Source organism: Sorex fumeus, unplaced genomic scaffold (assembly GCF_029834395.1).
Source record: "Sorex fumeus unplaced genomic scaffold, SorFum_2.1 ptg000149l, whole genome shotgun sequence".
NCBI lineage: Eukaryota > Metazoa > Chordata > Mammalia > Eulipotyphla > Soricidae > Sorex > Sorex fumeus.
Genome location: NW_026606206.1, coordinates 2,213,205 through 2,238,813, shown reverse-complemented (window position 1 = coordinate 2,238,813; position 25,609 = coordinate 2,213,205). Strand labels below are relative to the sequence as shown.

The 25,609-nt window shown below is 36.8% G+C and overlaps 1 protein-coding gene across 4 annotated transcripts in view; it reads right to left on the bottom strand.

Moving 5' to 3' along the window:
• RFX3 (regulatory factor X3) overlaps positions 1-25,609 on the bottom strand; it is a 317,169-nt gene that overhangs the window by 129,322 nt on the left and 162,238 nt on the right. For all 4 annotated transcript variants that reach the window (XM_056106892.1, XM_056106894.1, XM_056106891.1 and 1 more), the window contains one exon: positions 2,416-2,513. In XM_056106892.1, coding sequence (XP_055962867.1) covers positions 2,416-2,513 — 98 coding nt within the window. The remainder of the gene's footprint in view (positions 1-2,415; positions 2,514-25,609) is intronic.

Genomic DNA, 25,609 nt, shown 5'->3' with positions numbered 1-25,609 from the left:
CCTAGTTACTCACTATTTCAAGTTCTCACTATTATCTTAGTTACTCACTTTTTCTATTTTGTACATACTTCACAATTACTTTACCCATTTTATCTGCCTTGGACATTGGGTATTTCTGTATCTGAGCTACTCACTATAGCAATCAGCAAGAAAGAGAATCAAAGACATTAAAATCGGAAGATAAATTAAACTCTCATTACTTGCAGATATAATATACATAGACGACACCAAAGACTCTAATAAGAACTCTTAGGAACAATCAACACAGCAAAGTAGACGATTACAATTCAGGAAGTATCTGGTGCATTCGTATATGCAAAAAAAAAAAAAATGAACTGGGAGAGAAAAAAATAAAAAAGACATCTCCATTTGAAACAGAGTTTAAAAGCATCAAATACTTAGAATCAATCTAACAAAACATGTGAAAATCTTTATGTGGAAACCTACAAATCACTATTGAAAGATATAGAAATGGGAAACAAGAAAATATGCCACATTCATTGACTGGAAGAATTACTACAATTAAAATGACTGTCCTAACCAAAGAAAAGATTCAATTAAATCCCTGTAAAAATAAAATGACATTTTTCAAGGATTAGAATAAATGCTACAAAAATTTTTTACAGAATCATAAAAAATCTGCAAATAGCCAAAGCAATTTTGAGGAAAAAATGGGAGGAATTGCATTCCCTGATTTTATGCTTTAAAGGTATAGTAATAAAAACTGTGGTAAAAACCAGAGAAATGAAAGACAAACTTTGTATATAGACAAACCAGACCAGCGAAATAAAACTGAGAGCCCAAAGACTCAGACTCAGATATATGGACAGTTCCTCTATGATAAAGAAGTTAGATGCAAGAACCATACGCCCCAAAGTTAGAGAGTATGGGGGAAATTGTCTGCCATGGATACAGGGGCAGGGCTGGAAAGGGGGGAGGTATTGGAGACACTGGTGGTGTAGAATGAGCACTGGTGGAGGGATGGGTGTTTGATCATTGTATGACTGAAACTCAAACATGAAAGCTTTGTAACTCTATCCCACAGCGATTCAATTAGAAAAAAAGTTAGATGCATAAAGTAGACAAAGAAAAGCCTCGAAATAATAATGATAATGATAATAATGATAATCACTATATCACCGTCATCCCATTGGTCGTCGAATTACTCAAACGGGCACCAGTAACGTCTCTATTTCTCCCAGCCTTAAGATTTTAGCAGCCTTTTCTTACTTGTCTTTTCCCAACGACTGGAGGCTCTGTCAGGGTCAGGGGAATGAGACCTATTGTCCTTACTGTATTTTGCATATCGAACATGCTACGCGGAGCTTGCCAGGCTCTGCCTGTGCCGGCGGGATATTCTCAGTAGCTTGCTGGACTCTCCGAAAGGCATAAATGGGTAGGAAGTATCTTATAATGTGACGTGCTGCCACTTTCTGGCCTCGTGGTCTGGAAAGTGGCCTGGAGCGTGGCGGTGGTTGGGCAGCGGAGGTTGGCTGTTGGGGCTGGGTTCCTTGGGGTGGGGAGGGCTCTCACCCGCCCCACAGCCTGGTGCGGAGTCCGGTGGCATGGTTCTGGGAGCCTCCTTTTATAATCCCATTTGGGAGGGATGATGATGATGATATAATAATAATAATAATAAAAGTAATACTAATAACAACAAAAATGTTAATGATGATGATGATGATGAAAGGCAAATATCTTTCACAAATGGTATTAGTAAACCTGAATAGCCAAATGCAAAAATAAATAAATCAATCTGGATCTATATCTCCCAAATTTCCAAAAGTTAACTCAAAGCTTAGATAAGCACCTTGAAATTAAACCAGAATTCATAAAATACAGTAAGGAAAACACAGAAACAACTCTCCAGGTGTGGACCTTAGAGGGATCTTCAAAACTTAAACTTCATTAGCAAAGAATACAAAAATAAAAACAAACAAAGGAGAATGCGTCGAATTAAAGGAAGTTTATGGATGGTAAAAGAAACTCAGATTAAAATAAAAAGACAGGGGCTAGAGTGACAGTACCGGAGGTAGGCTGTTTCCCGAGCGTGAGGCCTACTTGGTTCGATCCCCAGGACCCCATATAATGATCCCTGGAGTCATCTAAGAGCGACCCCTGAACACCATGAGGTGTGGCTCTCCCCCAAGACAAACAAAAGTAAAATAAAACAAAATAAAAAGATAGCCTAATGGATGGGAGAAACTGAAACATTCTATAGGAATTCAGTTCCGGCGAAATGAATCTGTACTCTTAGTAAGCACGAAGCTTAAAGCGGCCTCATGTCAATAACTGCTCGAATTTTAAGAGGAAACAATTTAGAGACAGGGAGGAGGCAGCATGTGAAACGTATAAGAAGCACGTTTGCTTTCTTCAGCCAAGGGATACTTAAAAAACTCGAACGCGTGAACTTACATCGCTCCATTGGTATAGACGGTATCACTTCCTTCCACATACTGCACCTGAGCTGGATAGACATGTTGTACCTGTTGCACAGTCTGTACCTGCTGTACCTGAAAAACAAATATTGTAAGAAAAATATGAAATCCACGCCACTTAAAGTAAAAGCACATGTTAGGAAAAGATCAACAAAAGCACTTTTGCTGGTTAAATTCAGTAACACCCTTGCTTCTTATGCATTCCTGAACAACTATATATAATTGGAACAAATAACATTTTGTACGTGTAGAGTGGGCTGCAGCGATAGCACAGCGGTAGGGCGTTTGCCTTGCAACACAGCCAGCCCGGCCGACCCGAGTTTGATTCCTCCGCCCCTCTCGGAGAGCCTGGCAAGCTACTGAGAGGAGTATCTCACCCTCACGGCAAAGCCTGGCAAGCTCCCGTGACGTATTCGATATGCCAAACACGGTAACAACAAAGTCTCACGATGGAGACGTTACTGGACCCGCTCGAGCAAATCAATGAACAACAGGAGGACCGCGACCGTGATGTGTAGAGTAAAAAAATTGAAAGCTCTAGCATAATTTGTTGAATTATAAAATTCTCTTTGATAGCTTTGAAAGTTAAATTATTAATTACAACTCATAATAGGGAATTTTAAACACACAAGGTAAGAAAGAATACTCTAATAAGCCTCATGTAGACATCGTCCAAGATAATCACTAGGCCTCTCTACTTATTCCTCACAGGATGATTTATAAGAAGCTACTGATTGTATTATTTTCACTATAAATATTCCAACTCACTTCTAAAAGATAAGAACTACTATTGACACAAACACACAAAACGATATCACATAAAACATTAACAAATTCCTAGCATATTGAAATTCCCACCACTGTTCAAATTTTTCTGAATATTCCAATGTCTCCTTACAGTTGGCTATTAAAATCAGGATCCATAAAAATTTCAATTACTATCTTTCTCTTTTAATCTTATTTTCCTATCCTATTTTACGTTTGAGCATTGGGTTCTAATGAAACTGGATTATTTTAACTCACATAATTTCGGGAACTCTAGATTTTTCTGAGAGTGACCTTAGGATGTCATTTCTGAAGTTTATCTCTCAGTGTCCTTTAATTGGTAACTAGATTGAGAATCTGGAACAGGTTCAATTTTTGAAAAGCAACGTATTTTCTATTACATCATATCAGCTGCATACAGCAACTGGTTGTCTCTTTTTCTGAGTGGAATCAAATGTTCTCAGTTAGATCCATTATTATACTTTTTTTCTATTAATGTTTTATCAGAGCATATTAATCATCTAGTGATAATTCAAATAAGATTACAAACTTGTAATCTAATCAGTATTCCCTTTTCATTTATTCATAAACTTCTGTAAAGAAATACCTTCGTTATTTGGTAACTTTAACAAATGACTCGCATAGGAAGAGTTTGTTAAGTACCTGACTTTCCTTTTTCTTTCTTTTTGTGGGAGTGGGGGGGTCACAACTGGCTGTGCTCAGGACTTACTCCTGGAGGGTTCAGGAGACCATATGGGATCCTGGATGCTGAGGATCAAATCTGGGCTGCATGCAAGGCAAACACCTTACCCTCTGTTCTGTCACTCTAGTCCCTTGAGTCTTTAAGGGTGCTCAAAATGATCTTTTTTTGAAAAAACAAAGTTTTCTTTTCTTCTTTATTTGAATTACCATGAATCAGAAAGTTATAAAGTTACTCTTGATTGAGTTTTAGGTGTACAATGTCCCAACACTAATTGCTTCATAGGTGTCCCCTTCCTCCACCGATGTTCCCAGTTTTCTTCCCACCCCCATCCTGCCTCTATGACAGGCATCTATTTTTCTTTTTCCTTTTAGTTCTTTGTTCCCCTTTTAAGGCACCATGGTGAACAATACTGTTACTGGCTGGATATCATGCCTTTTTTTTCCAGCACCTAGTTCTGGTCCATAGTCACTCTTTCCCTCTATCATTGTCAACGTGGTCCCTTCCTGACCTATTTCTCACCTCCCCATACCCCAGGCTTCCTTCAAGAACCAACTCTCCTGCTCTTTGTTTCTGTTGCCTTTCCAACTTCAGCTAAATAATAACCTTATACCCTAGCTCCCTCCCAAAACGATCAAAGCAGTTTTCAATTCGATTTGATTTGATTTGCTTACACCCTCATGAACTTGACTTCTAAACACATTAGATGCTCTTCAGTCACAGCAAGAGTCATTTCTTTGTTACAACATCCCCATCTTTATTCAATAGCACTCCCTTCAATCAGAGAGGGCATGCCCCATCTTCACAACCCTGCTTTCTGTTTTGGTGCAATGTTCTAGAATTAGCTACTATATTCCTCTCATATATATGGTGTCAATAGTTTTTCACATCCTTGGTTCCTATTACCTGGTGCCTAAGAGTTAGTATCAACATATAAAAAGGGCTTAATAAAACAAATTGTTTAAGAAGTTTACGAACAGGCATACTATTTGATACCTTTGTGGCTTCTTCTACAGAAATAGTCATCACTGGAGGAACTACTAGACATTCTTTGCAAAAGTTTATTTTTATTTTCTCTTGCTTTAGGTTTCGGGATCGCATGTGACAGTGACAAGGCTGACTACTGGTCCTCTGTCGAGGGATCATTCCTGGAGGTGTCACAGGGAACCCAGACTGGTTGCATGCAAGACAATCACCTTGATTCTTCTACCATCTATCTTGTCCATTTAATTTGTTTTGGGGGCATTTTGGGTCACACCCAGAGGTGTTCAGGGGCTATTGCTGGCTCAGTGCTCAGGAGTAACTCCTAGTGGTGCTTGGGCAACCACATCCAAAAATCAAAACTGAGTTGGCCACATGCAACACAAGTGCCTTAAGACCTCTTTCATCTCTCTGGCCCATAAAAATATTTTATAATTATAAGCACAAGAACTTATGAAAACCTGAGTAAATTTGAAGTTGAACAATTAAATAAATTATAGGAAAAATTCTGTAGAACAAAGAAAAAATAGAAAATAGAGTAGTCGAAACTTTTTCGACTGTGATACAGACTACTAACAGATACCTCTAAAAGTCCAGTGCAAACCAATGTATAGACCAGGAAACCACACCAACTTAGAGTAAACCGCCACCATCACTAAACTGCCGAAATTAGTGATGAAGAGAAAATTTATATGCAAGGCAACAAAAACAGTAGGAGGACTGAAAACTTCCTGTCCAAAATCAAGCTCCAGATAAATAACATCATAAAAGCAGGAACAGAATATCAAGATCACCCTTGAACCCAATGTTTAGAGAGAAGGAGAGAGAAGGAAAGAGACTGGGGGGTGGGGGCAGGGGCCAGTGGGAAGAGAAGAGAATCCGAAGAAAGAGGTGAACGAGCATCAGGGCTTCAGTTATACCTGCCAAGTGGGAGAGCGGTATAAATATGTAGACCAAAAGCAGAGTCAACAAAACGAAAAACGTGAGATTTAGGCGAAACTTTATCATGTGCTTGTCAAGTTGACATGGGGATGGGCGGAGAGGGAAATATGGGAACTCCAGTGGAGGGAAGTTGATTCTGGTGTTGAAATACTCTATGCCTAGAGCTTCAACTATCAAAAACTTTGCGCATCGCAGATCTTTAATTGAAAAAAAAATAAATAGAAACAAAAAGTTTACAACCAAAACAAAAGGAAAAGCTTTTATCTGGAGAAGTGAGGGGGAGGGCTTGGGGCCACATCCAGCAGTGACCAGCGCTTACTCCTCACTCTGTGCTCAGAGATCACGCCGGGTGGGGTTCAAGGCACAATATGTGGTAACAGAAACTGAATTCACGTCAATTGCAAGCACCCTATCCACTGTAGTATCACTCTGGTTCAAAAAATATATATATATATATATATATTTTTTGACAAACATAAGCAGACCTCCAAGGAAGGTAATGTCAAAGAAATTTCTTATGTTTTGTGGGAAAATAATACGAGATGAGAAATGGTCTCTATACGAGGAAATGAGGAAAATTTTGAAGAGAAGTTGCTATTATTTTCAGGTTTTGTTTTTCCCCTTGGCTTCTTCTTAAAAATGCTATGTTAGGGGCTGGAGTGATAACAAAGAGGATAGGGTGCTTGCTTTGAATGCATTCAATGCAGGTTCGATTCCTGGCATCCCATATGGTCCCCTGAGCACGCCAAGAGTAATTCCTGAGAGCAGAGCCAGGAGTGACCCCTGTGCATTGGCAGGTATGGTCCAAAAAGCAATACACACACACACACACACACACACACACACACAAACACATATACGTACACACAACGTTAATGATTTTTAACCACATAGACTAAGTTACAATATATATTGAGTACCTACAAATATAGAAGTTAAATGTATGTTTAAAAAAAGCATCAAAAATGTGACAAAAATATTTAAGTATTAAAAATTTGCACTGGTACAGTTGTGATAAAGTTAAGATGCATAATAAAAATATACTAAAATTATAACAAAATATATAACCAGTAGCATAGATAAGGTTTAATAATTCAGAGGCAGAGCAACAGTACAGTGGGTAAGACCTTGCACTGTCCAACCAGATTCAATACCTGGCATCCCATATGGTCCCCACAGCAAAGCCAGGAGTAATCCCTGAGCATTTCTGGGTATAGCTCCTAAACTAAAAAAGTTTAATAATTAAAAAACAATATACTCCGTAGAAGACAAAAGTGAAGGAAAAATAAAGTATAATTGAAAGAGAAAAGAAAAATATTCTACATTAAATGTAATCACATCAGTAATTTAACTCAATATACGAAATTTGAATCTTGATTGTCAGAAAGAGTAAAAATAAGTTAAGCTCTAATATATTCTCTTCATTAGAACACATTTTAAATATACAGTTTAAAAATAAAAGGATATGAAAAATAAGTTATAAAGGAAAAATTATTATATGGCTATAATATCAAAAGACCTTGAGAAAACAAATCAAAATATAAATAAGGTATATTGTGTTCCTTAAATACATTGTGTGTGTGTGTGTGTGTGTGTGTGTGTGTAAAATGGTAAAACAGTAATGGAAATAGCAAATCAGTAAGATTTCCATTTTGTTTAAAAAGTAAAGGGCAGGAGAGAGTAGGAGAGAGTACATATGTAAGGCTCGCCTCGCAAGTCACTGACACAGATTGGATTCCTGGCACCACATACAATCCCCCGAGCAACCTCAGAAGTAACTCCTGAGCACAAACCAGGAGTAAGCTCTGAGCACAATCAGGTTTGGCCCCCAAACCAAAAATAATAAATATGTAGAAGAAAAAGCGAATGATAGAGTTTAGTTTCTCTAAGAAGTCTTCTTTATATTACCCCACGAAGGACTTTCTCCCTCTCCTACTGTTTTCTCTTAGGACTCATTAGTGCAGATGACAGCACGTGGCTTGGTACTAACATATTGCCAATGGATTGTATTCAGTTGGAGCTAATGCAGTGAAGTGGAAAAATCAGTTCATTTGGAAATAGAAGAGCTGATTCCAAACCTTCGTACTAGGCCAAGAGACAGCACTAAGTTTAAGGTGCTTGCCTCGCCAGTAGCTACGGTCGTGACAGTGACTGAATCCTGGCACTGCATATGGTCACCCAAGCACTGTGAGGCCTGCTGTCTAAGCATAAAGCCTCTTAGCACTGCCCAAGCGTGGTCCAAAAAAACAAAAACAAAAAAGAGGTCAATGGAACTTATAAAAAAATTTAAAAAATAAAAGGTTGATAAGCAGCTTTTAAATTAGAACTATTCTCTTTAGGTAAGAATCTTATTGGCGTAAAATAAAGGGTGTTTGGAGGATCCTTCCAGGATGGGAGATGCATGTTGAAAGTAGACTATGGACCGAACATGATTGCCACCCAATGCCTCTTTTGCAAACCACAGCACCCAGAAGGAGAGAGAAAACAAAAGGGAATGCCCTGCCACAGAGGTGGGGTGGGGGGCATGGGATGTGAGGATAGGAGGGCTTACTAGGATCATTGGTGTTGGAGAATGGGCACTGGTGGAGGGATGGGTACTCGATCATTGTATAACTGAAACCTAAACACAAAAATTTGTAAGTCTACAACTGTACCTCATGGTGTTTCACTAATAAAAATTAAAAAATAAATAAAGTGATTTAAAAAAAAAAGGATTTTATTGGTGTAAAATAAAAATGAGAAATTTTATTTTCTCTAAAAATTCCATCTAGTCTATCTAATACAAACGCAATGATACTGTATAACCATATGTAGTTACAATAAATCTTCAATAATTTTTGGAATTAATTAAAAAAATAAGATTGTCTTCTATATCTGTAATTTTCATCTCTATATTTCACTTCATTTCAGCCATAAATGAGATAATAAATGTTTATCAAGATTTCCCTCAATAAGGTTTTATAAATAACATAGAGTTAAACTGTGAAAGTCAAAAATATGATGAGGTTGAATATCATGTTCCAGTAACTCACCTACAACATAAACATATAAGAATATATCCCATCATTGCTCTGAGACATCATAGTACATAGACATCATTTTTCATCAATAAAAAATAAAGACATGATTATCTACAAGTTAAAGAGCTGACAAAGTAATGAGAAATCCAAATTGAACAGTCCAAACTAAATAGCTCAAGTATTGAATTACAGGATATCTGTAAGATATTACAATTTCATCCGTATTCATTATTTACAGTTATGGGAACTGCTTGAAATAGAAGTGTACATAATTATTGCAATTCAAAAAGTTTTTTTTTCAATGTTATAATGATAGTGGAGGAAGCAAAAAAAATAGGAACTGAAAAAAAGAGAAAAGTATAAAGAGAAAATTATCGACCTCTTAAGTGTGCGTACCTCAGATTACCAATGCGAAATGAAGATCCTTGAGTGTTTCTTGTTTAGTTAGGTGTTAGCTGAAGGATTGTTATTTGATTTTCCTTTTGGCAGCAGGAAATGTTATGAGGAATTGTGGGACACAAAAGCATAGAAATTATCCCTTTGCCTCAAAATAAAGACAGTTAAGAGATAGAAAAAGGACTCTAACTTCAGAATCTATGTAAAGAGACTTACAAACTCAGTCACAGCAACAAAAATGAGAGTGATAGAATTTCAGCCTACCTCTACCTTTTTCAAGCTCATTAGTCATTCAGAGCAAAACCAATTTTCATAGTGCTTTATCAAAGACCTTAAAGAGTCTAAACATGTATCAATATGAAATAATGATCCAAAATTAAATAAGGTCCTTTAACTGGCAAAGGAAATTATCAGTGCATATACTTTAAATTTGTGATATTTTCTAAATATAGATAAATGTACTTTTAAAATATGATAAAACCACTACGGAAAGATTATTATTTTTAAAATAGGTAATCTGTTGGGATCACCTGTATTGCCTTTTAATGAATGATCATTAAAAAACAAAACAAAAAATTTAGAATGATATCAAGCTATTCTTATCTCTCCTAAAATAATTGTTTGATTTCAATTTGCTCAAATATTATTTGATATTGTTATGCTACACATTCATTTATGTTACTCTATTTACTGAATTATGAATCTAGCAATTTCTGTATTTTATAATTTTAGGAAAGTTCTATAAATTTCTATAAATTTTATTTCTATAATTTTATGGCACTTTAGCACTGCTAAAAGAGAAAAAGAAACTAAGATCCTGTTGAGATTTTATTATTATGCCCAAAATATGTATTTACATTCAACTTTGTAAAATCTTTAAACTATCACATTTTATTGCCCATTTTATTCAAGACTTTAGGAGAGAGGAAGGAGATATTAAATATATTCTACAGGAGATTAAGTTTTATCAATGTTAACATTCTTTCCAAAAAAAATAAAGGAAATAATTCTGAGGTGAATAAACAAATATTTTCACCACTCTTGAATTTCAATAAAAAGTAGTCAAAATGTAAACTGAAATGGACAAAGACAAAATTAGAAGGAAGAAGAAAAATTTCTCTAATAATTTTACCTGTGCAATGACTAAAAATGCCCTTGGTCTAATTTCTAAAATGTTACTGGATACACTAGAATGTTGGCAGTAATGAAATCTAACCATTACAATACCTGTATGAGAAATTTATCCATTCTCTGTAAAAGGAGTAAAGACATTATCCCCAGGATATACATAGAAACAACAATGTCATTTACAGTCCACAGATATTAGGTAAACTAAGGAAATTAATAGTCTTATTGGCAAATATTTAAATGGGAGCATCTCCTACTACAATTCAAATGCAGCAGTGCAGATAGATTATTTTTGTACTTTAAATAATTCTTATTATTTTTAAAGAAGTGAATACCAGACAAATTACATGCCACAGGAAAGTGTGCTAGTTTAACAGATTCAATTACTATATACTGAGGAAAAAATTGTACAATATGTTGTTTTGGATGTGCTTCAAGAAAATGTAAATGAATCACACTTCTTCTTACGTCCCTCCCTCTCTTCTCCTCTCCCTTCCTCCTTTCTTTCCATTCCTTTCTTTTTTCGCCATACCATGCTCATGAATTTCTCCTGGCTCTGCATTCAGGAATCACTCCTGGCTTTGCTCAGGGGGAGCATACAGGATGCCAGGGATAGATCTAGGGTCAGCCATGGGTAAGGCAAGACTCTTACTCACTGTACTATCTTTATGGCCCTCCAAATCACATTTCTGTTAAGCAGAAATCCCTTTCACTAGCAAATAAAATCATTTCTAAATGTGAAGTTTATTGTTTAGCTAAGAAAGACTAGTCTCTTTGTGAAAATTTCAATACGGTGTCAGTTTCTTTCTCTTAGAACACTCCTTACACATTTGATTGACATCAAACATTTCAAATCTTTTTACTCTGAATTGTCAAAAACTGCCTTAAGCTTATTTTAATAGAATTGTAAGAGATAGGAAAGAGCTCTTAGCAGTTTATAAACACAGGGACTAACACAGCTCTTAGAGGCTGCTATGTGACGGACCAAACGTGAAGGAGAAGTGGGGAAGACACACAAAGTAGAAGTTAGAGAAGTCATTTTTTGAAAAAAAAAAAAAAAAGACAATCTTTTTATGAAAAGAGAGAACAAAAACAAGACAAACTTCTCAGCACTTGGCATTGACTATGGCAATCACTCATGGTTCTTATGGTTCCCCACTTCCAGAGTAAGAAGGGTTTGTTTACTCCAAGCTTGCTAAGGGATTTTATATATTTGCAACAATGAGTTAACACTTCATTTTATTGAATGTCCTATTGTCAAATCAGGTATTTTTCTTTGATTTTTTTTCGCATTTTAGTGGAGGTACTTAGCTAGTATCTATAACATTTTCTAACACAAAGCCAGCATTTCCTTTCTTAGTATAACACACTCGTGTATTTTATAGGCCTATGCTGATTTTACTCTGAAAATTTCTTTAATTCTCCTACTTTTACTAAATTTTACATTTGTAGGGTTTAACTATATCATAAAATTTTAATGTGTCAACACAGTATTCATAAAACTAGTTTTTAATACATATAACTGTAAAAATAAATATTTAGTTTAAAAATATTCTATCAACTAATCATTGATATACAATTTTGTGGAATTTCAGTTTAGTTCCTGAATTCACCTCCAAAATAAATTTTTAAAAAACCCTCTTTCATAAGGGAGCTAAGAAAAGAACATAATATGGAAATGACAAATGATCAAAATCATTAGAATTGGATATTTGGTCTACAGAACTGCACTTACATAGAAGGGGGTTGGTAGGTGTCCTTGGGACATTGATGGAGAGAAGTGAGCTCTGTGATGATGTCTCTGGGGTTGGAATGACGTAAGCATAAAAAGTATAATGAACACTATTGTAAAGCAGGTATCTCAATAAAAGTGGTTGAAAAATGGATTTAAATATAAGAAATGAAACCATAAAATTTCCAGAAAATAGTAACTGCCCCTTTATTATTAACCTTGGTGATAAATGTTTTGATTTAACAAAGTAAAGGAATAAGAATAAAAATTAAAAGTGAGTGCATAAAACTAAAAAGTTCCTGCAAAGCAAAGGAAACCATTGGCACAATGAAAAGGCACCCCACTGAATAGAGAGAATATTTGCAAATCATATATCTGAATATTAGAAGTTAATATGCAAAATACAAGGAGAACTCAATAGCAAAAACAAAAACATATTTTTCCCAAAGCAATCATGGAGACAGACAACAGGTACACTAAAAAGATACTAAACACCATTAATCACTGGGGAAATGCAAATCAAAACCACAATGAGATATCACCTCACACCCGCTAGCATAGTTATCAAAAAGGACCAGAGATAATGAGTGCTGGCAGGATGTGGGGAAAAGGGAATTCTTGTGCAGTGCTGGAGGGAATACGAATTGGTGAAGCCTACAGAGAAGAGTAAGGAGGTACTTTTAAAAAATGAAAGGAAGAACCACCATTTTATCCAGCTGGTGATTATCCAAGGAAAACAAAAGGTTTAACTTGAAAATACCCCAATGTTCATTGCAGCACTATTTATAACAGCCAAGATACAACCTGTGCCAATCAACAGGTAGATGGATAAGGAAAATTAACAAACATGCACTTGTATGTGAGTATTACTGAGCTAGTTTTAAAAAGAATAAAATCTCTCTATTTGTGACAAATAGATAAACTTTCTAAATATAAGCATTATGCTAAGTAAATTAAGTCAGAAAATGACAAAACTCTGTATGATCTCATTTAAAGGAAGAATACAAAATAAGGGGCATAGATTAAAAAGAACAAATTGTGGTGATAATAGGTAAAAGCGAATCAAAAAGCACAAGCCCCCAGTTATAAAAATAAGTCACAGATGTATAATATGCATCACGGTGATTATAGTTGATATACAATATCATTTATTGGAAAACTACAGAAAGAAAATCTTAAAAGATCTCGCTGCCAAAAAATGTATAAATACGTATGGCAGTAAGTTACCCAAATTTCAACTAGAAAAAATTAACTACTTGGCAGAGCTGTTAAGATAAAGTTGTGATAGTTAAATATTTGCTTGTCCAGGGACTAGAAAAGTTTCGAATGTTGGTGCCTTTAGCGAGATGGTTTTTGAATTTAATGAAGTATCCAATGCTGTTCTTGTTAAAACTCCAATTTCTTAGAAATATAAGAAAATGGTAGTAACAACAGCACCTTTCTTAAAGTTTTGGCAGGCCAGTTTATCAGTCAAATGAACAAAAAGGGCTGTTGAAGTATTCGTGGCTTGTGGCTCACTAAACAAAAGGCAATGCTGCTTTGACGACCGAGGTGTCCCTATGCTTTGGTTTGCGATCTATTTGTTTGTCAGCTGTTGAAGAAGTTACACTCTATTTCCAGCCTGCTTGCCAAACTGCCTGGAACTTCACAATGAGAAATCATTCCTTTAGAGCTAATACTTTGCTTATTCCTAAGCACTGTAGTTTATAAATGCAAATTATTTGTCATTCATTTACACTTAGAGTATACTAACTTGCTCCCATAAACAACGCTCCATTAATTAGTTCTAATTTAGAGGAGGGAGAATTTAGTTTTATAAGAAATCTCCAGGAAGGCAGGAATAATGTGTTTCTTCTTTACTAGACATTGCAATACCTGTTACAAGAAAATCCTCCACAAGGATAAGCAGTGAAAAGGAGGCGATCAAAACACACCTTTACCGCGTAAGTCTGAACTGCCAAGGACTAAGACACAAAGCAGCAAAGAACAAACAGAACACCAATGGAGAAAAACAGCGAAGATAATATTGAAGGGAGAAGGAAAAATTCAATTTCCATACCATTCCTAGATGAATCAATTTTGTTTCTTCTAACTTGATACATTTCTTTTTTAGTAATCCTACCTATGTTGTAGCTGACTAGAATAAAATACATCATAATGTGAGGACTAAATTCCACTATGAAAAGACTGCTTCCATTAAAGTCAAAAAGATAAGGTCATCAGCACAGTGACAATGTAAGAAAAGGTAACTATTTAGAAGATCAATGTTTTTACATTAGCAGAAACAAAAACATTTTGAAGTCTAAAAAATTACGCAGGATGTGAATCATTAAAATGTTGAAGGGGACCGGTAGATAGCTCAAAGGGTTGGAATAAATGCTAGCAAGCATAAGGCTCCAAATTCAATCCTGGGTATCACAGGGCTCCTTTAGTATGGCTTGGGATAGCTCTGGAACCTTACCCAGTCCAGCACTATGGAGTGTAACCATCGTGACCTCCACCACCAGAAAATCAAAGGAACATTACACTGCCATCTTAACGCTGAATCATGTAGCATTGTTGGATTAGGATCATCAGGTCTCCCTGAGGATTGCTTGGGAAGATCCTCACCAAATAAATAAATTTAAAATAATTTTAAATAAACAATTTTATGATTTTAAACTGAATTACTGACCAATTAGGACTGCAGACAAGTTATTTATGATGGCTAGTTAGTGCATCTGAAATGAAAAGAAAGTTTACGTGATCTCCACGCAAGTCATTAAATGAACCTGTTTATTTTATTTAGGGTTTGATTTTTAGTATTAATCCAGATTACAAAATATAAGGTCAAAAAGTAGGATTAAAATTATTCGTCATTACTTTTCCTAATCAATTTTTAGTGTCATCATATGAATAGCCATTTTTTTTAGTGTATCAGTGATTCAAACAATCTTCAAATATCTATTCTTTCATTTTAAATTCTTCTCTGGGGTAAACTCCTTTTTAAAATGTAAACTTATTAATATGTGATGTGTAAATTAAAACAGGGCTTGCTTCTGAGGAGGGCAATGATGAAGAAGATCCAAAGACACAGTCTTTGGTGCGAAAAACATATCCTGGATCTTTTGGGAGAATGGATTATATGCTGAAGGAAGATAAAAATCCAGCTATCCGAAGAGAAGTGGAGGGGTCTTAAATGGCATCATGGATGTTTGCCTTTAAAAAGACGTAAACCTTGGGGCCAGAGCGATAGTGCAATTGTAGGGTGCTTGTTTTACATCCTGCCAACTCGGGTTCTATCCCAGGCATCCCATGCATCCTCCACACTCACTGGGGATAGATCTCAGAGATGCAAAAAGTACAGTAGAAATGATATCTGCACTTGTCTGCTCATTGTGGCACTGTTTGCAATAGCAGAATCTGGAAAAAGCTTGGGTGCCTGAGAACAGATGACTGATTAAAGAAACCTTGTATATCTACACAATGAAAAACTATACAGCTGTTAGAAAAGATGAAGTCATGAAATGTTTCTATTTATAAAAACTATACATGTCTAAACCATGCCTACTTCTTTTAGCTATCTGTTGGCCTGTACTTTAAATAATTTTATTTTGTATGTCAATATGTTTGCACAAATCAACATTAAATCCAATTTTCTTTGTTAATGATATAAAATTGTTGTATCACCAAGATTTTGACAGGAAAGGCAAAGGTCTTTAATAATAAAACCTAATAAGACCCAGTGAAGAGAATAGACTGATATCTTGCTTACAAGTCTAGTAAAGAGGCAGTCTACTGACAGATCCAGAAACCCCAAGACATTTTTGGCAACACTGAGAACAGAGGTATTAACACCTAAACAAAGGAGTCACTGGTGGAATCTAAAATGTGAGTAGCACTGCTCCTGAGTTCAAAAGAAACCATAAAGCTCAATCCTAGGTTCTTTATCAAGTTTTCAGGGAGAAGACTAAAGAGATCTATATAGTTATTTCTGTTTTTACTATATATATGCAAAATAACTAAATCTATTAGAACTTGATCTAGTTTGCAAAAAAGTTAACTTGACAGTGATTATTTCAGTAAAGGTAGAGCAAGGATGAAAGAATTACATTTTCGTAACATATTTTTTGAGGACCCAAGTAGGCTTCTTGATAATTCTTTAGGGTTTTTGGCTTTTACCAGTAAAGTGCAATATTTCCTGAGTTTTTCTCACTATGACTTTCCAAACAAAAAATTTCAGCTTTTCTCCCAATCGTTTTATTCAGATTGATTAAGAGCTGTGATCTTCTTGTAAAATAAGAAGGTTGAAGATGGAGAGTGAGATATATATACTTCAGAGAGATTACCACAATGATTATGCATGAACAATCATGGTAATTGAAGATTGTTTTCTAAATATTTGAGGACATCAGAAACACAATATCCAAGGAAAACCTAGCAACTGAAAATGGTTTGACTCTGGCTGCCCTCGGAACTCCTGATTAGATAATTGGGATTTTTCCATTTTAAACAGTTTCATAAAATGTCTCTTTACTTGCAAGATATCAAACTAACTTTCAGTTTCACCTATAGAATTGCCTCAAGTATTTGAACACAATTGTGAAATCAAACGAATCTATTCTCAAGACACAGAGAGACTGAAATCATTTAAAATCAACTTGTAAATTTTGGAACTTCTTGAAGAATTCCAAGGGAAAACTCATAACGCTGCAAATATCTGTATTCCTAAAAAAATCATCAGCAAAAGTTTCATATATATATCATGGATCGGGGTGTGGAGCCAGGAAGTCAAAATATGTAATATTTCAAAAATGATCATACATAAACCTGTCCTGTAAGTTATCTCCTTTACTACATAGATGAAAATCTAGTAAATTGGAACTTAAATCTGCATACTTTGTTTTATCATCCCTTTTACAGATATTTCTTACAAACACCCATTATAACCATACAACAGAGAGCTGTACAGGATGATTTCTTTTCTACCCCAATATATGGAAATGATCGTTTTATAAAACATACTGAACTGTATCTATTAAGGTCTAGGCATCCCATTGTAAATTGGTCATTAAAAATGACAGAAAAAAAGGATGTACACTAAATATTATTATTATTACTGTTACTATGGTTTGGGGGCCACATCTAGTGGTGCGCTAGGCTTACTTCTGGCTTAGCATTCAGAAGACACTTCTGGAAGGTTTGAGGGACCTTATGAGGTGCCAGGATTAAACCCAGGGCAGCCATGTGCAAGGCAAACACTCTATCCACTGTACTGTTCCTCTGCCCCACGATACAATGTTTTTTTCCCTCCATTATATTAAATACACATATTAATATAGCACTGTTGCACTCTTCTCCCATTCTTTATCAATTTGCTCGAGTAGGCCCAGTAACGTCTCCATTGTGAGACTTGTTACTGTGTTTGGCATATTGACTATGTCACAGGTAGTTTGCCAAGCTCTGCTGTTTGGGCAAGATACTCTCGGTAGCTTGCCGGGCTCTCAAGAGGGGCGGAGGAATCGAACCTGGGTCAGCAGGGTTGGCCACGTGCAAGGCAAATGCCCCACCCACTGTGCTATTGCTTTGGATATAATACATAGTAATATAATCAAATTAATTTCAAACTGAGATTGGAGCCTTTTTTTTAACAAAGTCCAGATAACCTAAATTAATTTCAAACTGAGATTGGAGCCTTTTTTTTACACTGTCCAGATAACTCCTATATATTTATCCACATATTCAAGGTGATGGTCCCAACTGTGTGTATTTAGTGAGAAGGGGAAGTATTTTTCTCAGAAAGGCAAGCAGTAATTAATTATCTCATAATGATACATGGCCTTAATAAAATGGTAAAGCATTTGTAGAAATAACAATAAATAATTTAAAGAAAAATCCTTCAATTATTGTGTTTGATTTAAAATCAATTATTTTTAATGAAGCAAAAATAATCAGAGAATTATTTCACTCTAAGGGGGAAATGGTAATACAGTTATCACATTTACTTGCAATTGTATATCCATATCTTTAGATACACATATGTGCATAGTATATATGATAGGCATACTATAATATACTATACATAGTACATACAAATGCCTGTATATTATGGAAACAGAACATTATTTGATGCAGTAAAGGGTGATTTCTCTAAACAGAGAACTGCTCTCACAATCTACCATAATTCGGTATTTTTAAAGGATGTTTCTGCTTATAGTATCATCAATTGAGTACTTCTTGGTTTGTAACCAATGTAGTAGCAAGACAAAGCAAATGAATTTAGATACTTACAAAATAATGTAACTAATTCAATTTCTTTGGCAGCACAGTCAATTCCTACAGTTTAATTTTAATACTTTATGTTAGGACAAAGTACTTACTATTAAATCAATGTTTCTACTTTATAGCTCTAAAGTACATTATAATAGCTATCAAATAATTGATACAGATATGCTGACTGTGGAGATAATTTCAGCAATTTGTATAACCAATAGCATTAGTATTACCACTCTAGTAATAATAAATTACTAATAAATTATGAAGCTTTATATTGGGCCATGAATTTAAATTGTACAAGGCTTCAATAAATGTACTGTCTTAAAAAAGCAGTTATGGAAAGTAGACTCATCAACTTAAGCAAGATGAAGAGAAGCTGGACAAAATCCAGAAATAAGGACTATAAATGTGGAAATAATCTAACAAAGAAAGCCTAAAATAAAGTGGGAATAAAAGGCAAGGATGGGCGTTAAGAAGTCTTTCGTCAAAAAGATCCAGTAATATCAGTGCTGTCTATAGACAGTAGAACCAAAGAAGATAAGCTAGCGACCAGAAAGGTAACACAGCGGGTAAGGCCAACTATGGCTAAAACCCTACACCACATAAGATCCTCTGAGCACCACTAGCAGTGACCCCTGAGCACAGAGGCAGGAGTAGTCCCTGATAAGAGCTGTATAGTCCCAAATAAGTAGAAGATACACTTTACAAAAGCAACTGACGGGGTCTAAGTAGATACCCCCCCCCAAAAAAATTCCTTTGAAGTATCAAGACTTTACAGCCTTACAACAAAGACAGCTATAAGATTCTTAGCTCTGAAAATATTTAGCTACAACAGATACGACTGAAAGTTGTCATTCTTACATGCAGTAAATATTTGATTAAACCACCTCCACATGATTTCTCCTCCTTCAAAGTGTGCCAGTCTACTTCTTGCAACCGTATCGGCATTTCTTTGCCGGAGAGATTCCACACACTCCTTAGCATCCACTTCGCGTTCATCCCCCCCTGTCAGAAAGGGACTTCTCAGGAAGGACAGCTGAGGTAAGAAACTCTGAATCCCAGAATGTCCCAATGTGATTCATCTCTAATTATCCAGAGTAGTAACTTGTATAAAAAAAACTGTAACTACACAAAACATTCGCCCCACCCCCATTTATTCAATATCCCCATGATATTTCCAATAGTCACTTTCCAAATATATTACATGTTCTAATATATTTTGTATCAGACTATACATTGAAGCACCAAACTAAGACCACAGACACATTCACAATAATTTATTTTAAAATCTAATTCCATTTTATTTTGTGGTCCCAAGGATCAAATACAGGACTTTACACATACAATGTGTGTGCTCACTTGGTCCCATGTCAAATCTTGAAATTATTCCTTTATTTTAAATTTAATAATATACATATACATATGTATATGAGCGATAGCACAGCGGTAGGGCGTTTGCCTTGCGCGCAGCCAGCCCGGCTGAGCCGGGTTCGATTCCTCGGCCCCTCTCAGAGAGCCCGGCAAGCTACAAAGAGTATCTTGCCCGCATGGCAGAGCCTGGCAAGCTCCCCGTGACGTACTCGATATGCCAAACACAGTAACAAGTCTCCAATGGAGACGTTACTGGGCCCACTCGAGCAAATCGATGAACAATGGGAGGGCCTTTACCTTTTTACCTTTTATACATATACATGCATATATAAAACATAACTGGAAATAATAATTAGTAGCTTCTATACTTTATTACTATGATGCATGTAATAAAATAAATAACACCAATTTAATACCAGGTCAACAACTGTAAATCTAATTATCAACCTTCTCCTAGTTTTTTAAGTAGTGTATGTGCTTTTATTTTGGGAAGGAAGGAATATTAGTAAATATTGTGAGGTTAAACAAATATACAACTAAACTGACCTTTATTATTCCAAATGAGTGACAAAACAAAAGTGGAAATAATTTCTTCACAATATAATCAGGGTCTGAAAACTCTCTCCCAGAACCACCTGAAACTTATAAGACCACTTAAAATCACTTCACATTCCAATAGAATATATATCATTCCACACTTAAGAGAGTATTATACTACGTGACAGATTAACCCTAAAAAGACTAATTAGTCTAACTCAGAAACAAATTACCATATACTTATTAAATTTCTTTGATCACTTTACAGTTTCAGAAACTTTATGTAGTTAGAAGTGCTAGTCTTAATTTTGTGTGGTTGAGGCCCAGTCATTTCATTTTTCTGGACCTGTTACTCTCCTTAAAATAATATAGCCAAAGTAAGATTTGTGCTTCTGCTTCTATTTTTCATGTTTATCTCTTTTTTAAAAATAAAATGGGTAAGTAAATATGAAGTTTGAGGTTCCCAGTTTTTAATTTCAAAGCAGATCTAGGAAGATTTATTCTCTATTCAGACCTATTTATTAGGAGGAGAGTTACAAAAAAAAGAAACACAAAAGAAAATAAGTAGAAGAGAAAGAAAACTGCTTTTGGAGAATGGGGGGGGGGGAGGAGTAATATTAGGCAGTGAGAAAAAATACCTTATTTTAAGAATAATCTAATTTTATTAGCAAAAACACCCCCATTTATTAGAATGGCAACTATCAAAGAGATTGAGAGAGTGAGTGGATGAGAGTAAGAGGAGACATTGAGGGTCATAGAAAGAAAGAAAGAAAGAAAGAAAGAAAGAAAGAAAGAAAGAAAGAAAGAAAGAAAGAAAGAAAGAAAGAGGGAGGGAGGGAGGGAGGGAGGGAGGGAGGGAGGGAGGGAGGGAGGAAGGAAGGAAGGAAGGAAGGAAGGAAGGAAGGAAGGAAGGAAGGAGGAGAGAGAGAGACAGAGAAACAGAGAGAGAGAGAAAGAAACTATTGTAATGAGGATGTGGAGAAATAAAACCCTTATACAACCGGGAGTGTAAAATGGTGTAGCTATTAAGGGAAGCAGTATTGAAATTTTTAAAAATTTTAGGAGAGCATATTGTACAAGTCAGCAACTTCACTCATGGATATATACACGAACAACTGAAAGCAGGGTTACAAAGAGATGCTTATAGCAGCAATCGGTAAGAGTCAAAGGCAGAAGCAATTCCTGTCCTTCAACATAAAAGGACAAATGTAATAGGCCCTACCCACTGTGCTATCGCTCCAGCCCCAAACTGGACTATATAATTCATCAATGCACCTTAACAGAAACATAGAAGATACACCAAGAAGCTACATGATTTATCAGATCCTGGCTAAATATAAGGTCAAAACTAAAAAAGAGAAATTCTAAGAACTTTTCTTTCATTCTGATATATCTTTTCTGGTACAAAACTAGAATGCATCTTATTTTTAAAACATATGGCACAGGGACTGGAGAGATATTACAGTGCAGAGAGCACTTACCTTGCACATGGCCAAGTGGGGCTTGATCCTTGGCACCCCATATGGTCTCCCAATCTCCACCCAAGGAATCCCTGAGTTTACAGCCAGGAGAAAATCCTGTGTAGCACATGTATGTGCTCCCCTCCCCCCCCCCCCCCCCCCCCGCAAATAACAGAGACCATTTATCCTATTAAGAAATTAGATGACTGGTTAAAGAGGCTTTGGTACATCTACACAATGGAGTACTATGTAGCTGTTAGAAAGGATGAGGTCATGAAATTTACATACAAGTGGTACAACATGGAAAGTATCATGCTAAGCGAAATGAGTCAGAAAGAGAGGAATAGACATAGAAAGATTGCATTATCTGGGGGATATAAAGTAACAAAATATGAGATTAATAACCAAGAATAGCTGAGATCAGCACCAGGAGGATTACTCCATAGCTTAGAGGCCAGCCGGGTATTCTAGGGGAAAGGGCAGCTCAGATAGAGAAGGGAGCACCAAATAAAGGGTGTTTGGAGGATCCTCCCAGGAGGGGAGATGCATGTCGAAAGTAGACTATGGACTGAACATGTTTGCCACTCAATGCCTCTTTTGCAGACCACAACACCCAAACGGAGAGAGAGAACACAGGGGATTGCCCTGCCACAGAGGCAGGATGGGATGGGGGGACGGGGGGTGGGAGGGATGCTGGGATCAGTGGTGGTGGAAAATGGGCACTGGTGGAGGGATGGGTATTTGATCATTGTATAATCGAAACCCAAGCACAAAAATTTGTAAGTCTACAACTGTACCTCATGGTGTTTCACTAATAAAAATTAAAAAAAAATCAGTAAATTAGTATTTTAAAATGGAATGTGGGTGTGCCTATTTGACACTACATTTACAATTAAGTATTTTCAATTAAAGGTAAGGTAAAGGTAAAGGCCCTCCCGTTGATCATCGATTTGCTCGAGCGGGCCCAGTAACGTCTCCATTGGAGACTTTGTTGTTACTGTGTCTGGCATATCGAATACTCTCGGTAGCTTGCCGGGCTCTCCGAGAGGGGCGGAGGAATCGAACTCGGGTCGGCCATGTTGGCCGCTTGTAAGGCAAACGCCCTACCTCTGTGCTATCGCTCCAGCCCAATTACTATTAATAAAAAGCACATTCATATTGCCTAGTTCGCTAACTGACTTAACAAAATTCATTGATCATGTGTCATATTGCATGTGCTAGATTGGCCTGCAATAAGAGCAAAAGAAGACATGGTCCCTGGATCACTTAGGTACAGCACAGTACAGATTAGTTAGAAATGCACGAACCACTTAATTAAAACCATAATAACAAATTAGCCTGTAAAGGAAAGATACATGGGAATGGGAAAGTATACAAAACAATATCTAGTCTGAGGATCAGATAGGCTTCCTTGGGACAATGACTACTGCCTTTCAGTTTCCAATAAAATATTACCCAAACATGTACACACATATGATAGGCTGACACTGCTGGGGTCAACTACCATAACAAAGCTTCCTATATATTCAACCTATTAGTAATATCTTTTGCCCTAGCCAGTATTTTCTATTTCTCCCCATTAATCCAAGCTATTCTGCATAAAAGAAATCTTAAACATACATGAAAATACTCTACAACTGGATGGGCATCTTTTTCATAACGTAGCAATTCAGATACCCTAATAGACATTCATGATCTCTTCATATATCAAGTAAATATTCACACAAAATTAGTATGTGTTTATATTCATATACCACATATGAGAAGCACTTTTCTTTACAATTGTTTTTCTTACTTCCAGTTCCTAGTAGAGTATTTGATACATGAATCAGAATTTATTCTCATACTTGTAAAAATGCTTTGCAATTTACATTAGTACCGTCACAAATACATTCTCGCTTGAACTTAGTAAGAATTCTGGGTAAATTTTCTATTTCAGGACCAGAGTGACAGAACAGCAGTAGAGCATTTTCCCTGCATGTAACTGACCGGGGTTTGATCCCCAACTCCACATATGGTTGCCTGAGCCCAGCCAGAAATGAGCCCTGAGTGCAGAGCAAAGACTAAGACCTAAGAATTACGGGACGTGGCCCCCAAATAAATAAAGTAAAAATAAAATATTTCTAAATGATCAATTTCAAACATAAAAAACATTAAAACTGGGTTATAATTCTGTAAAGTATCATGATCATCAGCTGTTTTCCGTAATTTCACCCATGATTTCATCTAATAATGCACCTGCAATTTATATCATGCACTTTCGTCAAAAAGTGTAAATCTGTATCATGTACTTTCCTCCTAAAGTGTACAGTGTGTGTGTGTGTGTGTGTGTGTGTGTGTGTGTGCATGTTTGTGTGCATGTGTTTCAGGAAGTACCAATCATTGCAGCACCTTCTGTTTGCCTGTTCTTGGTAATATTAAGATCTTTATATTCTAGTATCAGAATAGTATCATTCTCGCACAGTTGTTGCTACACAACGGATTCTTAGCCATTGTTTGCTAAATATGCTCCACAAAACACTCACAAGAAAATGAGAACAGAGGTGAAAGTAACTTGCTCAAGGAGCTTATTCAAGTACACGTGGCATTCCAACTTATTTAGGTATATTTAAATAAAGTTTAAGCTATCGTTTCTTTAATCCATATCTCTAATAATTTAGGGCAAAATTAACACTGCTCCATAGAACAAGAACCACAATCAAACTGACCAAAAATATATCCAAGGGGGTAAAAGAGAGAGAGAGAAAGAGAGAGAGAAAGAGAAAAAGAGACAACACTACAACTAAGGCATTTGCCTTGCATGCAGCGAACCTGGGTTACTGAGTCTGGTTACTGAACCTCAACACCCCCTATGGTACTCTGCAGTTTCCAGGAGAGACTCTTTTTTTTTTTTAAAGGGTGAGCATCATGCATTTTCTGTTTTAGATCCTAGTTCCTGGATGGATATTGAGAATACGGTGATTTTGTTGATTTGAATTAAAGATATGCAAAATTTTAACTTAAATCTTTTTAACTTCACGGGGGTATGGTCCCGCCAGCAGATCAATCTGTACCTGTGAGGCGAGTGCATCAGCAGCCTCGTGGCGCCTTCAGACTTCCAGATTTCCAGATACCCCAAAATTGCTGCTGTGCCTTTGGCCAGACCCCAACAACTTGGGGCAAAGTTTACCAAGAAAGGAAACAGTCAAAAGTTAGGTATGTGGGAAACACACCCACAAACCACCTCCGGCTCAGCTATATAACCGGAGGCAAATGAATCTTGGAAACCAGCGGCTTTAGGTAAAAATGCATCCGGTCCCTGCAGGAGGTTACCAGTGCTGGGCCAACCCAGGTGGAATAGGTTTCATGCCTTGGCCTGTTCCCCCTGGCGGCCCAGTGGCCGCCATCCTTCAGAGGCCACTGGATAGTCAGGTTTGGGCCCCCAGTGACGAGACACACAGGGCTTCATGGGATGGGGGTGAGGCCGGGTTTGTCCTCCCCACCCCAACGAGACCCCAAGTCATCACCCACGAATGGCCTCTCTGGCTCCTGATCCAGCTGCTTAACGGCCATGATCCCAGAGACTCAGAAACAAATCTCAAAACCCAGTGGCTTTTGGCAGAAATGCGTCCGGATCCCACAGTGTGTTACTGTTGCTGGGCCATCCCAGGGAGGAAAGGGTGTTGTCACTCCACCTGCTCCCTCTTGGTGGCTCGGTGGCCATCATCCTTCAGAGGCCATTGGACAGTCAGGCTTGGGCCTGCAGTGACAAAACTTGTTGGGCCTCACGGGATGGGGGGGGGGGGAGCCAGGCCTGTCCTCCCCTCCCCAACGAGACCTCAAGTCATCACCCACGAATGGCCTCTCTGGCTCCTGATCAAGCTGCTTAACGGCCGTGATCCCAG